This window comes from Pelodiscus sinensis, chromosome 5 (genome assembly GCF_052426305.1).
Source record: "Pelodiscus sinensis isolate ZL-2025 chromosome 5, ASM5242630v1, whole genome shotgun sequence".
Classification (NCBI taxonomy): Eukaryota; Metazoa; Chordata; order Testudines; family Trionychidae; genus Pelodiscus; species Pelodiscus sinensis.
Genome location: NC_143056.1, coordinates 12,333,958 through 12,353,729, shown reverse-complemented (window position 1 = coordinate 12,353,729; position 19,772 = coordinate 12,333,958). Strand labels below are relative to the sequence as shown.

Genomic DNA, 19,772 nt, shown 5'->3' with positions numbered 1-19,772 from the left:
TCAAGGTCTGTCTGACACTGATTCTGTTTCTAATGTTCTTATCACAATAGTGCCAAGGCATCCATTTTTCAGAGGTTTAAAAATTCATATGATAAGGAGTAGAGGTGGAGTCAAACCAAAACCCTGGATCCAAAGACTCCAAAGCTTCCACAGTTCACACCTGGATCCAAGCTCCACTGCTGGCCCTTGGTCTATAATGAACTCCACACCACCACCCCTAACCCTACCCCCACCCCCACCCCCACCCAATATGCTCAAATTTCCCACCATGTAAGTGATCTTTGCAGCTCTGCAGCTCTGGCTGCACCCTAATAATAAATCAGAATTGTCCAATAAAGGCTGTTAATTAACAAGACCTTCATTATAGCATTCTGTTTCCCTAGCTTGCCAGTGTCACTACAGCCTGTGAACAATCAGTTTGAATATGTGTACTGAAATTCTTTTCCTAATTTTCCATCCACAAAAGTGCTATCCAGGGAATGGTGCTGCCCCACACACATACAGGAAGGAGCCAATGGTTATGGTGCTCACATCTGAGAGACTGAGTCTTATGATGCCATCTGCAGGTTGAAGCTTATTCCTTATGCTTGCAAGTTAACCCCGGATTTTTACAACATCACAGTTTTATTAAAATCCCAGATAAAGTTCGACCCTCCTGCATGTTTACCATGTAATGGGGACTGGGCAGGAATGCTCAGGCAATGTTGTATGTAATGATACACACCTCTTGTGTTGTATGTAATGATACACACCTTCCTACACCTCTGCTTAACTCTTTGCCGAAGCAGAGACCATTACCAACACTTTTGCTGTTTACTGGGCTGCTAGAGGACATTTAGGGATGAATTAGAGCTAAATAACAGCACAGAACACAGAGTTAGGACTGGTGGCTGAAAACATTGCCCAGAGTTAAACCTCAGAGCTATTGTGTGTAAACCCTTGATAAAGGGATGATAATTCATAGTCAGTTTGAAAGAGAGAGTAGTGTACGCTTTTTCTAATAAAACCTGCATTTAATGCACATGACATTGTAAATAGCATGAAGTACAGGCAGTCCCCGACTTACGCGGATCCGACTTATGTCGGATCCGCACTTACGAACGGGGCTTTTCTCACCCCGGAGCTCACGGGCGGCGGGTCGCCACCCGTGTCCTCCGGGGCGAGAAAAGCTTCTCCCGGTCTCCCTGGTCTGCTGGGGGGATCCAGAAAAACCACTGGACCCCACCAGCAGACCAGGGACACCCGAGGAAAGCCGCCCAGGCGGCGGGACTCCCGCCACCTGGGCGGCTTTGCTCCTGTCCCCCTGGTCTGCTGGGAGGGTCCAGCAAAGCCGTTGGACCCCCCCCCCCAGCAGACCAGGGACACCCAAGCAAAGCCACCCAGGCAGCGGGAGTCCCGCTGCCTGGGCGGCTTTGCTCGTTTGACCCGGAGCAAAGCCGCCCACACAGCGGAACTCCTGCCACCTGGGCGGCTTTGCTCCGGGCAAACGAGCAAAGCCGCCCAGGCGGCGGCTTTGCTCGGGTGTCCCTGGTCTGCTGGGGGGGGGTCCAGCGGCTTTGCTGGACCCCCCCAGCAGACCAGGGGGACAGGAGCAAAGCTGCGGGTGTGCTGTGCGGCTTTGCTCCCCGTCTCCCTGCAGACCAGGGAGATGGAGAGCAAAGCCTTGGAGCACGCCCGCAGCGGGACAGCCCGGGTGCGCTTGGGCTGTCCCACTGCGGGCGTGCTCTCCGTCTCCCTGGTCTGCAGGGAGACGGGGAGCAAAGCCTTGGAGCACGCCCGCAGCGGGACAGCCCAGGCGCGCTTGGGCTGTCCCGTTGCGGGCGTGCTCCGCGGCTTTGCTCCTGTCCCCCTGGTCTGCTGGGGGGGAGTGCAGCTAGTGCCCCCTCCCAGCAGACCAGGCTTTTCTTGCCTACCCCTGGGGTAGAGCAGCTGGGGGCTGCCGGGTTGGTCCCGCAGCGCCGCTCCGGACCAACCCAGCAGCACCTCAGCTGCTCTGCCCCAGGCGTCCCCAAGTCAGCCGCTGCTGAAACTGACCAGCGCTGACTACAGGAAGCCAGAGGCAGAGTTGCTCTGCCCCAGGCTTCCTGGAATCAGCCGCTGATCAGTTTCTGCAGCAGCTGACTTGGGGACGGCTGGGTTTCTTAAGTTGAATCTGTATGTAAGTCAGAACTGGTGTCCAGATTCAGCCGCAGTTGAAACTGATCAGTTTCAGCAGCGGCTGACGCCAGTTCCGACTTACATACAGATTCAACTTAAGAACAAACCTACAGTCCCTACATTGTACGTAACCCGGGGACTGCCTGTATAGTAAACAGTGTTTGGAATACAGGTTGAACCTCTCTAGTCTGGCACTCTCGGGACCTGACTGGTCCTGAACCAGAGAATTTTCCGGACCACAGGAGGTCAATATTGTCTAGCAGCATTACCAACACTTCCACTGCTTACTGGGCTGTTAGAGGACATTTAGGGGTAAATTAGAGCTAAATAACAGCACAGAACACAAAGCCAGGACTGATGGCTGAAAACAAACTTCATGGGACTGCAGGAAACTTGATCATACCCATGAAAAGTGGACATCTGGCTAACTTAAATCATTCCAGATGACAAATGTTTCCAGACCAGAGAGTTTTGGACTAGAGAGGTTCAACCTATACAGGAATGACTTTCATACAAAGCTACTGAACAATAAAGCTCCAGTAGCCCTTATGCAGTCTTCCTCCCCCTTTTGTTTCTGTGACAAACATTCAGATGTAAACTTTGTACGTAACGCTGTGTTTGAGCTCACCCATCCAACCACATTTCCCTCTGATCTTTTCTCAGAGATGATTTTCAAGACTTGAGCAGAACAACACCTAGTGGGTCTAAAATAATTCACCCAGTCACTGCAGAATTTACTCTAATGTATTTATACATGTCTCCCCACTCCTGTCTTTAAAACAGTATTTTTACAAAGAAGAAATATGCATGACTTTGAAGGTGCAGAGACATTTAAGATATTGTTTGACTAACAATCATGCATTCTCCAGATATGATTTTGGGATGTCCTTCAAATATAAAAGATAACAAGACAAACTGGGGATATAGCTATGCAAGTGTGTAGGTGACCACACAAACCATTAAAGCTCAGTTCTCATGGTTACCATGAAGTCATCACAACGCTTGATGAATGTGCAAACCAGTAATACAGCTCACAACAGCTCTCTCATGCCCTTTGTCCCTGTCATCTGTCCCTGTAGCTATGCACTGTCTAGTGCATCTATGCTGGATATGGGCTATCTTTCAACTTTTGGGATGCTAAATGCCCAACAACAAGAAACGTTTTCCAAAAGAAGCAATGCCAGGATAAGTTTCAGGCATTGTACCCGCAAAACTTCCTCACGGGGATAAGTCACAGGCTACTGACAGCATTTACTTTTGAGAACTTAGGTCTAACTTGCTCTGCAAGCAAAATGTTTAGTTTCTAACATTACCCATTTGGAATTGTTGCTACTACATTCACCTAGTTGGATCGCTAGTGCAGCTGTGTGGCAGAGAATGGAGAATTCAGGTTAGCTTAATGAGATGAAATGATATTTAAAATGAAGGCTGAGAGTCTGATTAATACTCTTGAGAGTTTCTTCTTTCAGCCTGAAGGTTTGTGTTGTGTTATGTTTTGCAGAGTTCTCCTGTTTTATTTCTAACGAAATAATGAATAAGCTGGACTATAAAAGTAGACAGATAGTAAGCGTGTTTCTCCATTGCAAACACTTTAAAGAAAGTGACGACACTGATTTGCCATAGCCTGAGACCCCGATCTTGCTCACTTTAAAGTCAGTGATAAAACTCCCCTTAAATTTGGTGTTGCTGGATCTGGCCTCTAATGAGGAGAGAGAAATGGTGCTGAACTCGAGGTTGTTTCTATAAATCATAGAGGCCTTTATATCTCTACAAGCAAATGAGACCCAGAGTGGATTTGACTGGACTTAATACAGGTTGAACCTCTCTAGTCTGACACCCTCGGATCCTGACCAGTGCTGAACTAGAGTATTTCCTGAACCATGGGAGGTCAATATTGTGTAGCAGCATTATCAACACTTCTACTGCTTACTGGGCTCTTAGAAGACAGTTAAGGGTAAATTAGAGCTAATTAACAGCACAGAACACTAAGGGTACGTCTAGACTACCGGGTTTTGTTGACAGAAGTTTTGTCGACAGTATCTGTCAACAAAACTTCTGTCGACAAAGAGCGTCCAGACACATCGAGTTCTGTCGACAAAGCAAGCTGCTTTGTCGACAGAACCCTGTAGTCTAGACGCAACCCTACAGGCAATAACACCTTCTGTCGACAGAACTCTGTCGACAGAAGGCGTTATGCCTCGTAAAATGAGGTATACCAGCGTCGACAAAACTGCTGAGTTCTGTCGACGTTATGTCGACAGAACTCAGCGGTAGTGTAGACGCTGGTATAGTTTTGTCGACAAAAGTGGACTTTTGTCGACAAAACTCAGTAGTCTAGACACACCCTAAGAGGCAGGACTGGTGGCTGTAAACAAACTTTATGGCATCATGCGGAACTTGGCCACACCCATGAAAAGTGGACATCCGGCTAACTAAGATCATGCTGGATCGTGGATGTTGCCAGACTAGAGAGGTTAGACATATGCCAAGATACTTGAGTGAAAGTAATATCACCCTTGTTAAAACAAATTAAAAAGTAATCATGAGGAGCTACCACTAAACAGCTTTTGCATGTTAACAGACAAGGTTAGAATTCGATACCGGAGTTTCCAAAAAAGTGTTAGGGAGTTAATTAGGTCTCCAAATCCATTGAAATTGAATGTGATTTTGGTGCCTATGCTCTTAAACTCCTTTGAAAATACCATCCTCAAATATGAGGCTTGTCACTTAGTCTGTTTAAGATCTATCAAGTTGAGCTGGGCATGTGACTCTGTTATCAATCACGTATCAGAGGTCTAGCATGCCAGGAGCATCTCACTTCATGTGTATTCCATAGGGAGCTTTCAGAATCCTGCAGCTGTAATGGGCTTTGCGTAATTGAATGCTCCTTCCTAAAAATTGTGCAGCAAGCTCATTATTCACAGCATGGCAATTCATTTAAGACAGGTCACGTGGACTGGAGTAAAGTCATTCATTCTTTCTGCAGGTGACTTCCTCCCCAGAAATATAACTAGGGATCTAATTAATATTTTGTTCTTAATTCATATTCTGCATCGTCCCTCTCTTTCTCTCTCTCATTTACAAGTGAATTTTGTGCTCATGGAAGAAACATAAACACTGACTTAGGACCTGTTTCCATGCACAGCTTTGCAGCGGTGCAGCTGGACTGCATCTGGTGGAGACTCTTTATGCCGATGCATCAGAGCTCTCCATCAGCATAATAAAACCGCCACCACACGTGGTAGAAGCTGTGGCGGTGGGAGAAACTCTCCTATGGACAGTGCTGTCCATGCCGGTGCTTGTGTCAGTGTTGCTGAGGGTTGGTGGTTTATTCACACCCCTAAGTGACGAAAGTTCTGTCAACATAAGCTGTAGTGTACATGCGGCCTTAGATCAGGTACAGCGCTGGTACAGTATGGCCTATGCCAATTTGTCTGCACAGCTCTGCATGCACCTGAATCCTGCCCACAAAATCGGCTGAGTTAGTACTGACTGAGGCTTTCAAGAATAGAGGCTGCTCATTATGACAGCTTTTATGGGGTCCTGGGTTGTGCACAAAAAGGGACTAGAGTGAGGCCAACAAATGCCCTTTTGCTGGTGACTTAAGTTCAGATTTGAATTTAAGTCTTCAAAGATGAAGGAGCGAAAACCCATTGGGCCAGCCGACGGTGTACATACCGGTGCACTGACTTGATATGATGCTTGGAGATGCAAAATAGTGTGTGTGCCCTGGGCTGGTATCCTCAGCTTTGAACTGCACCTTTACTACACTTAAGAATGAAAAGGGCATTTGAACAAGAGAGGAGGCAGCCATTCTTTGCTCATTTGGTGACAAGGCAGCTGATTTGCCATTGCAGTGTCCGATGTGTGTCGTTTACACCCGAAGGGGATGTAAAGGCTTTTACTTGAGGCAGTAATGACTTATACCTCCTTTGCAGTGGTTGGGGGAAATGGTTAAACAAAGGTCATGAGCAGTTATGAACTGCGTCCACAGATTCTGGCTAGAGATATTTTCACAGCCTCAGATTTCCCTTGTGTTCCATGCTTGCAGCCAGTTTTGTTGTCTAGAGGAACATGTACCAACCTCTGTGTCATGGCTGCCACTTATGTGAGATCTTTTGCTCTTTGTAAAAGAGGCACTGGCTAAATATCTGGGGCCAGATTGTGGCTTCTGTTATGGTTGCTTTGCTCTGTTCTGGTGATGCAAAGCAGTCATAAACCAGGCAGAAATGCCTCCTTCTCTCCCCCCGCCCCTGAGGATTCCCCTTGTGAGGTCACTGCAGTGACTCCAGGACCATGCCACGAATAGCGGGCATACCCATGGGAAAGCTAGGACATCCAGTTGTCCTAGAACAGGCAGCATCACTGTAAGTGCATTCTGTGTGATGCCACTGGAACATGCAGCACAAACCCTCCTCGAGTTCCCTCCTGTATCCGTCACAGTCAGACTCGGTATCTCTGCAGATGGGAGCCAGGCTCTGACAAAAATGGAAATCTGCCTGCTTGCAATGAGATTTCCCTTGTTAAGAAAAAGTGAGATGTAAATATTGGAAAAGGCCTTCTATGTGACATGCATACAGAGGCAGCTCTGATTTACAGCTGGTCTTTCAAGCAGCATTTGAATATCCTTCGTTATGGTGGACTTAGCTCAAAACAGCCAAGTCCTGCCAGCGTGAAAGCTGCATGCTGACTTCCCAGCTGGCCCACCTGCCCAGGGGAAGGGCTGAATTGCCACAGCTGGGAACCAAAAATACTCAATCTCCATGTAGCTTTCCACCCTGGAGGTATGGAGTTGCTTGAGGGAGGCAAGGGCTCATGCTGATAAGCTACATGCTTTGTGTCCTATGCCGAAAAGGGATCTATGTTATAGCCTGTTATACTCTCTCTCTCCCTCTTGCCTGTCCAAGGAGCAGTCAAGGGACTTCTTGTTCACTCCATGACACCAGTCAGGGACATGAGACTGAGTGACATCAGCGGTCCTGATTATAGGTGTAGTCTGTGTCCTGGTTTATTCACTTACATCTAGATCCTCAAAGGTAGCTAGGCTGCTAACTTCCATTGAAATTGGTGTAAAGTAGGAGCCTAAATATCTTTGAGGATCTGATCCTTATGACAAATCCTGCTGCATTCCATAGACTCAGAGACCATGCAGACTGACCCAGCATTGTTCCATTGCACAGGGGAGGGATAAGATTTGGGGAGACTATGCAGCACAGCTGTGGGCCCTTCAAAGTTTGGGGCATCCGTGGAACCAGACCCAACAGATCCATCACTACACATGTCCATGAGTCATTGCCTCAGGGTTACAGAGAGACTTGGCTGCTGCTCCATAGCTTGGAGAGGAAGATTTCTTTCTCCCAACCCCTTTAAATCCCTTAACTATACTATCCCAGACCATTAGTCTGTTCCTGCTGGGAAGAATTTCCCCCCTGTGTTCCACAGGACGCCCAATGATATGAAAAATGGCCTTTAAAACATATTCTGCTGCCCTCTCCCTGGGCTTCAGTGTGATGTTTAAACTTGTATTTGATATGTGGTTTCTCTAGCAATGCAAATTACCACAACAATGCTAGCAGCACATACTTATAGATGCATACTACCTTGGAGATACTAACTCCCTTATAATTTTCATTCAACTAGTGAATGAAATCAGCTGTATTTCTCTTCTTGTCTCTCGCATCCATATAGGTCCCCTATGAGTGGTTCTTTTTTTGTTTGGGGTTTTTTTTTTTACATATTTGTGAGACAAAGTTGGTGAGGTAATATGTTTTATTGGACCAGATTCTGATGGCGAGAGCTCCACAGAGTTCTTTGACTCCACAGAGTTCTTTGAGTTCTGAGGAAGGGCTCTGTGGAGCACAAAAGCATGTCTCTCTCACAAGTTGGTCTGATAAAAGGTATTACCTCAGCCACTTTGTCTCTCTAACAGCCTGGGACCGACATAGTTATGTCACTTCCTAGTTATGTCGGCTTCCTAGTCCGAACTACCTAGTCCGTGCCGCGTGTAGCCGCGCGGCTCGGAGTCCGCACTAGTGGACATTTAAAAATGGCGGCGCCCGTCTTTATGCAAATGAAGCCCGGAAAATTCAAATCCCGGGCTTCATTTGCAACTCCGGTTGCCTACATTACCACCCTAGTTCGAACTAGGGTGGTAGTGTAGACATACCCTTATAGACTAACACTGCTACCCCTCCGAGAATTAAACTTTCTGTGTTGAGTTTGCAGCAATATATCCTCCTTAAGCAGCGCCTCATTCTTCTCTAAAATACAGATTTTTTTTTCCTTAAAAAAGGAAATGCAGAATGATCGGCAGGAAAAAGCAGTGAGGAGATGACTGATCTGTGAGCTGCTTTAATCGGGGCAGCCTGCAGTTGCTAAGGAAAAATACTAATAACTAATTATTTTATTAGCCAAGTCTTTAATATGTTTTAGTAAAAAATCCATCTGTAAGTCAGGTTATATCAGTATGATGCACACTTTGGAATAGATTCTCATTACTTTAGCCATTCAATGCCTTTTTTTTTCTACCTGAAAGGAGTAGCACTCCTGGAAAGCCTTGTGTATCCAGGTGAGATTCTAATCCATTTCTAGCCCATGCTAATACACATCACATGACAGCACAAATTCTAGCTATGATGTCATATTGGCTAATTAAGGAATTAGTTGCTGAATTTTGGACTGATTCTCAGCTGGTGGTATAAAGGGATTCAGATGTGTTTGGTTTTGCCCAACTGACATTCATATAACTCTCCATTCCATATTCACCATTCTGTTTTCTTTTGGTGGGTGGGCATACAGTTCCATCAGCAGATGAGTGTACATGCACAATGCCATGAACTAAGCAGCTAATACTTGCACTCACTTCACTGCTCTGCAGAATATGAATTAAAATAGGACACGAGAAGGACTATAATCAAAGGTATTGCACAGTGAGTTTGCATTAAATCTCTAATGGCATCCCCAAAAAGTAATTTTTCAGAATTTTTAGGTATAAAAATGAACAGTGGGCTTCAAATATTATCTCCTTTCCTAAGTCCATATTGTTGAAGTCTAATCAGAGCCATGCAGTCGCAGACTCTTATAACTCATGCTCAGCAAAATACATGTAAAGTTGAACCTCTCTAGTCCAGCACCCTCAGGACCTGATTGGTTCTAAACCACACCATGGGAGGTCAGTATTGTCTAGCAGCATTACCAACACATCCACTGCTTACTGGGCTGTTAGAGGACACTTATGGGTATATTAGAGCTAAATAACAGCACAGAACACTGAGAGCCATGGCTGGTGGCTGAAAACAAACTTTATGAGACCACAAGAAACTTGATCATTCCCATGATAAGTGGACATCTGACTAACTAAAACCATGCTGGACCATGGATATTGCCGGACCAAAGAGTGTCAGACTAGAGAGGTTCAACCTGTATTAACGAATTGCATTACTTCTCACCTATTTGTACCATGACATCTCACCTATTTGTACCTTGAAAATCCACCATTTCTTTATCTGGACACACTGTGTAAAGAAGGTCTGCTAATCTATCCTATTTAGACCCCAATCCTGCATGTGCTCTGACATGTGAATAGCCACACTGAATTCAACAGGGCTATTCCTTGGCATCAAGGTGTGAAGGCTCCAATCTGAATCCATACATTTAGAAATATGAAAGGATTCTCTTATTTAGGCTTCATAAATGAAATAGAACTTTACTTTAAGTAGTATTTTTTGAACTCTCTCCCAATGTACTTTACAATATTGAGTGAGAACTGTAATAGTAATGAGTAATAGCTCATTCAGTAATGACACATCTCTCTGGAGATTATAATTATTGCTGGTCAAATAATTTGCAATTAGTTTTATTTTATGAATGTTGCCTCTTTTTCTGTTTGTGAATTTTCTTTGAACAGATCATAATTTTCCTGAATTTGTTCTTTATTTAGCATTATGCTACAGCAAACATGTATAAGTAAGACTTATTCTGGTCCATACTTAAGGGCTGTGTCTACACTGGGCCACTTATTCCGGAAAATCAGCCGCTTTTCCGGAATAAGCTGCGAGCTGTCTACACTGGCCCTTGAATTTCCGGAAAAGCAACGACACTCTACTGTACAAAATCAGACACTATTCCGGAAAAGCTATGCTGCTCCCGCTCGGGCATAAGTCCTTATTCTGGAACACTGTTCCGGAAAAGGGCCAGTGTAGAAAGCCTAGTAGTCTTTTCTGGAAAAAAGCCCCGATCGTGAAAATGACGATCGGGGCTCTTTTCCGGAAAAGCGCGTCTACATTGGCCACAGATGCTTTTCCAGAAAAAGGGCTTTTCCGGAAAAGCAGCCTGCCAATGTAGACGCTCTTTTTCCGGAAATACTTATAACGAAAACTATTCTGTTTTAAGCATTTCCGGAAATTCATGCCAGTGAAGACACAGCCAAGTAGTTCATCATGAATAATAAATGTTTGAAATTAGAGCTGTTTTTGATTGGACATTATGTTACATGGCATAGTTCTGTTCCCTGATTGGATGAAGGCCACTTTTAGAAGCAGATTTCAGATGTAAATGTTTCAGATCATGAATTTTCCAGGAATGTTCAACAATGTTCACTTAAATTTTTCTTTTATGGTGAATTCTTGTGTTAGTAAAATCATTTTGCTACAGTATTTGTGGTACATGAACACAAAATGGGCCCAAGCCAGGTGACGTGAACTTTAAAAGGTGATGATGTATTTACACAAAATGTTTTACCCTGCTAAGATTAAATCTATTAGTTGAATAGTAAGAGAAAGTTGGCTACGGTTTTTTTTAAGTGACATGCTTATTTTCCAGCTGAACAGTCACCAAACTAAGTAGGACCATTTAAAAAATGTCTCGTCTGAAAGATGGCTCCCTAACAATGTAAAAAATAGAGCTGGTCAGAAAATAAGGATTTTTTTCCTGATGAGAGAATAAATGAAAATGGAAAAATAGTTCTCATTAAAATTTTCAATGGAAAATTTTGATTTTTTTTTCTTGTTACATCAAAAATAGAAAAATATTTGAGATTTTAAATGAAAAATCTAAAATGTTCAAGGAAAGCAGATACATTTTGGACAAACTTTCATTTAGTTGAACATTCAGCCTCCTTTGAAAACAATTTTGATGGAAAATTTGGATTAGCCCTAGTAATAACCCATAGTCCTGCATGGAAGGCTCATGATAGAATAAGTAATGAGGCTGGTAAGAGACTCAAATATATGACAGTCTGATGTAAAGAAAAAAATGCTGCCTACTAAGCCATAGTAACACTGCAAGGCCAGGTTTTGATCTTGTTTGCAATTGTGTTATTCTGGAATAACTCCACTGATCTCAACAGAATTGAGAGAGAGAGAGAGTCATTTGTCCCTTTGAAGGATATTGGAAGAAGAAATACCTAAGAATGGTCACCAAATGAATTTAATAGGTAGAAGGTTTAAAACAAACAAAAGGAAGTACAGGTTAAACCTCTCTACTCCATGGGACCTGACCGGTGCCGAACCAAGGAACTATTTATACGCAAGTAGCTTTTTTGAGCTAGCGCATGTGTATGCCAACTGGATATCACACCCTAACTTGCAGGGTGGACGCAGCCTGTGTTTCTTTGCACAAGTCCTTGGTCACCTGAACCTGCAACCATAGCTTGCTTTGAAATCATCGCTGTGCTGGAGTTTGATGGATTGGTTTTTTCTCTTCCCAGCTATTGACCTGTTGTACTGGCGTGACATCAAGCAGACAGGGATATTGTTCGGAAGCATCCTGCTACTGCTCTTCTCTCTGACCCAGTTCAGTGTGGTCAGTGTTATTGCCTACCTGGCACTCGCTGCTCTCTCGGCCACCATTAGCTTCAGAATCTACAAGTCAGTTTTACAGGCGGTGCAGAAGACGGATGAAGGCCACCCATTCAAGTGAGTGCTTTGTGGTCATTGCTGAAGAGTGTTGTACAGTATATCCTGCAAAAGATTCATTAACACTCAGTTCTGTAGCTGCCATAAACATTTTTAGACTCCAGACACAGCAGGTTTCTTTTGCACAAGGGGGGCGGGAACATATTCTTTTCCATTGTTCGTGGTCTTAAAAGCCCATGAACTGTCTTTGCTCAATTTTTTTTTTAAATTCGCCCCTCAGATCTTGAAAATTTTAGCCTGAAGGCCGAAAGATGTAGAACATTAGAAGCGACTAGGAAAAGGGAACAACTGTAGTGAAAGCAATTGCTATCCCTGGTGTTCCAGCTATAAAATGCATTCTCTCATAGCAGCAAAAATACCATCCGACACTTGTTTTACAGAATGCCTAAAGCTTTCCATAAAGCACCTTGGGCATGGATAGCACAAAACAAATGTTAAATGTGGCTGTTGTTTTCAGAGGGAAAGCTGTAGCTTTACCTCAGCAAAGTTAGGGTCTCGAGATTGTCAGCTGGAGGAGATGACAGAAGGCTGAGGTGGGAACCCCACAAACAGATTTTCTTTCTCATGTGTGGAAATGGGGGAATCTCCAGTTTCCAAAGGATTCTAAAGAGAGCCTTCCATGGGGCCTGGGAACAGCACAGCACGTTGTTGGATGGAGTAGACCAGGGTAGGTCCCAGGGGACATATATCATTCACCCCTTCCTTCCCACTGAGTTTCAGAGTTAATGTGGCCTGACGTTGCAGTGTCTTTTCCACTTGAACTACCATAGTGCTGAATTTGGAGCTGTGCTGTCAAGGAGGGGAGTGCGAGGTACTGGTGTTCCACAGATAATGGAGAGACACAAGACCTGTGAGCAGACGGCTCTGGTCTCCTTGCATTTTCCTGGAATCTGCAGCGTCTGGGGGGGAGGAAGTTGGATCCATATTCCAACGGCAAGATGTAGCGGGAAGAGCCACTGAAGGAGCCTTATCAAGCTTCTTCCCCTTGGCCTCCTCCCTTGGGTTTTACCATTGGATGAGGCAGCACGGACCATAATTATCCAAGGGTGAAATGTCAGTGCAGGGGGGTAATGGTGAGTACTGGCAGTGCTGTGGCTGCTCCGGCCACAAAGAAAATGAGCTAGAGGGTTGTAGGGAACAGCAGGAGAAGTCAAGCACAAGAGTAAATGAATTGCAAGGTTGCCTGTGTTTTGTAACTGGATCTGTGTTTCTGGCAGAGCCTACCTGGAGATGGAAATGTCTCTCACACAGGACCAGATTCAGAAATACACAGACTGTCTCCAGTTGTACGTGAACAGCACAGTCAGAGAGCTGAGGAGACTCTTTCTTGTCCAGGACCTGGTGGATTCTTTAAAAGTACGATTTCCCTTAACTATTTCAAGTGCCTTTGGAGAGGAGATATTTTACCCATAATTCCTGCCTCAACAGGTTTACAATCTAAGGTGTCAATTGTGCAGAGTTCTCTGTGCAGGACGAGTCCTCTCTTCAGTCAGGCTCCATGCTTGCAATGTTCCCTCTAATTTTTTCCATCCAAGTGTAGAATAAATTTTGTGATGTGCACTGAGGCATGTGTGGATGTGCAGCATCAGTACAAACACATGCTGCCGGCAGTCTGCTAATAAGTTGGGTGGCTTCGAATTTCTCCTGGGTGGCTGCCCAAGCACTCAGCTTACAGGGAACACTGGTGCAGAGGTCTGCCTGTGTTCAATCATTGCAGGATCAGGCCCTAGACATAAGGCAAAAACCCAATGAGGAAGATAACAAGGAGAACTGCAGAGGGAATGGTAATGGAAGGAAGGATGGGATTATGCAGAAAAAAGTGGGATGGTTTCCCTCTGTTCTGAGCCCTTCTGAAAAGATTGCAGGGTTTTGATGTGGTGGTGTGGGCTTTTTTCCCCCCAATGATTCTGAAAGTTTATGAAAAATTAAAGTAACCTACAGCAGATGTCCCTAGTTGCTAAGCATGCTGTATTCTAGCTAGTTAAGTGAAACTAATGGAATAATAATATGCCCATATGCTGGCTAGTTAAATGAAGCCATTTGTTCTGGTGCTGACAGTTTCAGTGATTGTCAGGAGATCTAATGATTTGTTTTTAATTTAGTTTGCAGTACTAATGTGGCTGCTGACTTATGTTGGAGCTCTCTTCAATGGCCTGACTCTTCTGATCATGGGTAAAGATGTTCATTTATTTTAAGATCTGATGTTAAACATGTATTAATCGTGGCAATTTCTTGTTTGAAAAACCAGCATTGCCCCCCCCCCCCCCCCGTCTCACCTTTGAAATGTGCTTTTTTCACAGTTATCTTTGTTTCCCTCACTAAGGCTGTGTCCAGACTCAGGGGGGTTTTCGAAAAAAGTAGCCTTTTTTCAAAAAAACGTCCCCTGCATCCAGACTCAAGCCGCGTTCTTTCGAAATTAATTCGAAAGAACGCGGCTTTTCTTTCGATGGCGGTAAACCTCAATTTACGAGGAAGAACGCCTTCTTTCGAAAGTTCCTCTTTCGAAAGAAGGCATTCTTCCATGTAAATAGGGCTTCTTTGAAAGAGAGCATCCAGACTCACTGGATGCTTTCTTTCGAAAAAGCAAGCCGCTTTTTCGAAATTTCTCCGTGCAGTCTAGACGCTCTCTTTCGAAAGAGGCTCTTTCGAAAGAGGCTCTTTCGAAAGAAGCCTGCAGTCTAGACATAGCCTAATACATATTCATCTTTATTTCTGATTGCGTTGTCCCCTGATATCTAGAAGTCGTTCGCTGTTTTTAGAGGCTTCTCAGCTGCTGGGTACATAGGGATGATACATTTTTCATTTGTAAGATTATGTCAGGGTTCAGTTTTCATACGGATTCTTGAATTATCTCTTGAAGGAAATTACATCATGGGCTTTTGCCTTTTCTTTCAAGAGGAAACTAGATCATGCATCTTGTTTTTTGTGGATATCAATCTCAACCGCAGAAACTTAATACTGTGCATTTCTCCCCCAGCTGTGGTCTCTATGTTTACTCTACCTGTTGTATATGACAAGTATCAGGTAAGTCAAAAGATGGTACAGTAATTATCATTCAGATTAGCTGTCTTAATGGTTCTTGCTTTCCAACATCCTATTGATCGTTGGATGTATGTTTTTGCTCTTTGCAGGCACAGATTGATCAATACTTAGGACTTGTGAGGACCCACATAAACACTGTCATGGCAAAGTGAGTTAAGCAGCAGATTTTTATAAGAAGCAAATCTTAGGTTCACTTGTGTTCTCATGGCACATTGGGATAGAAGGGGTGGCATAGAAGGTTATAGCTCCAGCAGGAATTCTGCTACTGAGACAACGTCTACCAGAGCTCCGCAGTGCACAGGGGGAGTGTGTCTGAGGCGGGTGGAGATCTGGGTCAGAATCATGGCTCTGCATCCTCCTTTCCTCTCTTCTTCCCATTTGGGGAGCTATGGAGGGAGCAGCCCTGACTGTTCCTTACACGCCTTACACAGACTGCACAGGGAGAAAATGCTCTTTGCTCCCTTTCCTTACTGCCCATTCCCAAAAGAGCTTGAGGCAATCTGATCCTTGAGAACCCTGGGCATATTTCATCCACTCTTTGTGGATGTCACCGCTCATAATGAGCTAACCTGACATTGACATGGATGGCTGAGGTGCTTCTGCAGAATAGCAGTGTTGTTGTTACGAGCAATCTCTTGGTAAAGAAACTTTGCCTTCTGTAAACGTAAGCGTGAAGCCCATATGTGCCCGCACTCTTACGCTTCATGCACTGATGAATTAAAATTCATCCAGGTGCAGAAAGATGGCCCAGGGTTTTGGCCCCATTTTAAATTCCCCAAACAGTGGGACTTTATTGGTATATGGACCTGGTGCTGGCCCTCTGCACAGAGAAGCTGTCACCCCAAGATTTAATTTGGGCACTGGGCTTAGGATTCACCTCACAGAGAAAAACAATTGTAGCCCTTTACTCATAGAAACAGTCGCTGTGTTCTCTATGACCTACATAGTTGGAAAGCTCCGGGTTGCTGATCTGCCCAGCAGCCACCTTTCTTTCCCAGTCTCTGACCATGTTTCCTTAGGACTGCAAGCCCACTGGCAACAGAGCCACTCTGAACCACATCTCCTGAGCATGTGAGGTCTGCAGTATTAGAGAGATTGGCCAAACAAACTGAACCCTGGGCTCTGAGCACTACTGGATTCTGGTGATGTTAAAAATCTGGGTCCAAATTTTGTATCTTAACCATATCCTTAGCTTTGTTACAGACATATGGTGGAAAATTTAAAGGCCAGCAAGTTCACTGACCATAACTCTAGTATATATAAATTGTTAAGAACCCAGCTGCTTACTCCTTTGCTCCTGGAAGCAACATCCTGATGGCCCACGTGGGCAGGCTCTCTTACCCCCTCCCCATTTCTTTCCTGGGCAGATATGTGATCTAACTCACAATCTAGCCCTCTTTGTTACACACACCTCTTACCAAGATATCTGGAATGAAGGCTGAAGCAAAGGTCACCTTCTAGCTAAGAAAAGTCATGCTGCTATAGAAAGATTTTGATCAATTGCTATTTGACAGTGTAATCCCTTTTTTTCTACACCTAGGATTCAGGCAAAAATCCCAGGCGCTAAGAGAAAGGCAGAATAAAGCAGACATCAAGAATCCATCAACTACAGTAGTGAATAATGGGAGAGCCTGGAATGCAAACAGCTCTGCTCTTACACTTCATTGCAAATTTATTGTTCCTTTTTTTTTCTCAACACCATGATCTTAGAACATAAAACACAGAAGCAGCTCTTTTTCCTTGCTGCTTGTGTACTCTTAGAATATTTGCAATCACTTGTGTCAAGCACTAAAGTATAGTAAAGAAAAAAGTGTACTAGATGTGGTTTTTGTGTTGCTTATAAAGTGCATGATGGCGAGAGCCTAAACAATATTGATTTTTAAGTGTTTTTCTTCTATTGGCATTGCTTCTATAACTTTAATGTTACATGTGGCTAGGGCTTTCCTGCTTAGTGCACTGATGCAATAGTTAAAATTGCTTCTATGTCACTGGATTGCTGGTTGGGTTCATCTTTATTAACTATATAGAATTGTGGGCTGATGTTTTAGTGATTTCCAGCACAAATTGAATAAACAGTAATTGGTACTTATAGTAATCAGTTTTGTATAACTAAGAAACAAAACAAAAATCCAGTACTTTTGTTGTAAGGGATTGATGGGCTGATTTACATGTACGGTAACTGGAAAGTTCCAGCTTGTTAAATTTATTACACTTTGTATTACATTCTCTGTAGTTCCTAATGGACTTAATTATGGACTCTGAATATTTGCACTTATGTACTTGATACTGAATGCAGAAATAAATGTTACTAAACATACAAAGTTCTCCCTCTTGTTGCCATTGGGGTTACATTAGAATTTGTAAAATCAATACCTAATCTGCAAAAAGCATGGAAGGGCTTGTTCATTGGTCTCTGAGAGCTATTTATGGCTTTTCCATGCACAGTTTTGCCACTACAAAATGGTTCCTTCCCAAAGGTTGTCTGTACTTAGTTCATTTAGCAGTTTCACATGCTGATGAACAAAGAATGGAAATAAAGCAAACTCCCTAATGCCAAAAGTTGTTTATGTTGGTGTCATTGCCACATTTCAGGCACATATAATGGTCAATGAATTCTCTTGAAAGCTGCCTGATTACCTAGTTAAAGGTGTTGTATCTGATTTGACCCACAACTTGGAAAGTAGTCAAAACAGCACTGGTCATTGTTCAGTTGCTACATGCCCAGTATTTCTACTTTCTTAGGGTATGTCTACACTACCCCGCTAGTTCTAGCGGGGTAATGTATGCATACCGCACTTGCTAATGAAGCCCGGGATTTGAATTTCCCGGGCTTCATTAGCATAAGCGGGGAGCCGCCATTTTTAAATCCCCGCTGCTTCGAACCCCGTGTAGCGCGGCTACACGGGGCTCGAACTAGGTAGTTCGGACTAGGGTGCCTATTCCGAACTACCGGTACACCTCGTTTCACGAGGAGTAACGGTAGTTCGGAATAGGACCCTAGTCCGAACTACCTAGTTCGAGCCCCGTGTAGCCGCGCTACACGGGGTTCGAAGCAGCGGGGATTTAAAAATGGCGGCTCCCCGCTTATGCTAATGAAGCCCGGGAAATTCAAATCCCGGGCTTCATTAGCAAGTGCGGTATGCATACATTACCCCGCTAGTTCGAACTAGCGGGGTAGTGTAGACATACCCTCAGCCTACTTTATCCTTTGAAATTTGTACTAAGCTGAAGGAGTCCATATTGATCACAGGTGCTGGGAGCCAAAATGAACATTTGCTTCAGCTCAAAGCTAGTTTACAAAGCCTTTTCTAAATTTCCCTTTTTATTTAACATTTGTATTTAAATATTTGTGTTTAAGTTTTTATGATAACATTTTATAAACCTCAGCTGCACATATATTATAAACATTTTTCTTGATCAAAATCTGAAAACTCCAGTTTGATCTATTTTTATTTTCATTCTTTTAAATGGTGTACTTATTAGAGTGTTTAATTTTGAAGCCACTAGTTAAAATTACACAAAACAGCCATCCAGAGCTTTAACTGTGTTTCTCACTACTATATTCATAGATTCCTAGGGGAACAGGTTCTATGATGCATCTCCTAAGAAGACCATGTGGATTGCACAGGTGTAGATGAGTGCACAGGTTGATCTTCAGCACTCTTACTACTGGTGATGGAGTGTGGGGGCAGATCCCTGGATAACTTCTAGGATGAGTTGTCATACTGGTGGTTAGTTTGACTAGGAAAATAAGCAAATGTGACATCTCACTTCCCATGTGGGTGGAACTCCCAAATACCATTGTTATGGACTCAAGTAAAATCACACGTTAAAAGATTTGCCTTTAAGAAATACTCAAGTGTTAATTCTTCATCTATGAAACCATCATCTCCCTTTTACATTGTTACCCACTGTAGTAACACCAGTTCCTTCCATGCTACTCTGTGATCATGAGAACCAGCTGTATTAAAAGTCCTCCATGGTGAAAAATCCTACAGAGCTGAGCCCTTCAATGGATCTGGGGGGTCTGTCCTATCAAGTTTATGGTGCATTATTTTGGGTATTTTGTATGGTTTGGGGGGGGGTTGAGTGAAAAAATCATTATAGTGCAAAAAACAGTGCAGAGCTGTTCTCATGAAAATGTGTCTAGTTTAATTGCCTAAAGTAGCTGAGTGTGTGTAACATTTAATGACCTGGGCCAAGTTGTAAGCTGGTGAATGGGGGTGCTTCATGACTGGAACTCAATCAATTTACACCAGTGGAGTCACACTGCTTTACACCAGCTAAAGATCTGGTCCCTTATCCCTGAAATAGGCCACTTGAAAAGAACAGTGAATGCTTTCTAATGTTTTTCCTTCCAAAATTATAAATATCCCTGATTTTCCTCTCTCTTTCTGTACTCACAATTTGCTTTTCTGTTACCTGCAGATTTAATTGCCTCAGAGCTATTACTGATCCCTTTTACTACTCCTCATTTTTTCCAATATTTTAATCTCATGATAGAGGAATATAAAACACATTTGATTCAGGAAAGCCCCTGAATTTGGAAGGAATTATCATGCTGCAAAAGTCTTTTACCAGCTAGTCTATCTTCCTTCTTCCCCTCCCATTTTCAGATGGTGTGGAGCTTTATAATTCTGGCTCTTGTGGAACACAAGA

General features: G+C 43.7%; 1 protein-coding gene across 5 annotated transcripts in view; it reads left to right on the top strand.

Moving 5' to 3' along the window:
• RTN1 (reticulon 1) overlaps positions 1-19,092 on the top strand; it is a 201,924-nt gene extending 182,832 nt beyond the window's left edge. For 3 of the 5 annotated variants that reach the window (XM_006135261.5, XM_075926327.2, XM_006135262.4), the window contains 6 exons: positions 11,864-12,071; positions 13,289-13,427; positions 14,174-14,243; positions 15,049-15,095; positions 15,203-15,261; positions 16,654-17,434. In XM_006135261.5, coding sequence (XP_006135323.3) covers positions 11,864-12,071; positions 13,289-13,427; positions 14,174-14,243; positions 15,049-15,095; positions 15,203-15,261; positions 16,654-16,696 — 566 coding nt within the window. In that variant the 3' untranslated portion in view covers positions 16,697-17,434. Of the gene's footprint in view, positions 1-3,205; positions 3,548-11,863; positions 12,072-13,288; positions 13,428-14,173; positions 14,244-15,048; positions 15,096-15,202; positions 15,262-16,653; positions 17,435-18,682 lie in introns of those variants that run through there. The other 2 variants (XM_025190836.3, XM_075926326.2) reach the window with 2 other exon arrangements.
• The last annotated feature ends 680 nt before the right edge of the window (positions 19,093-19,772 follow it).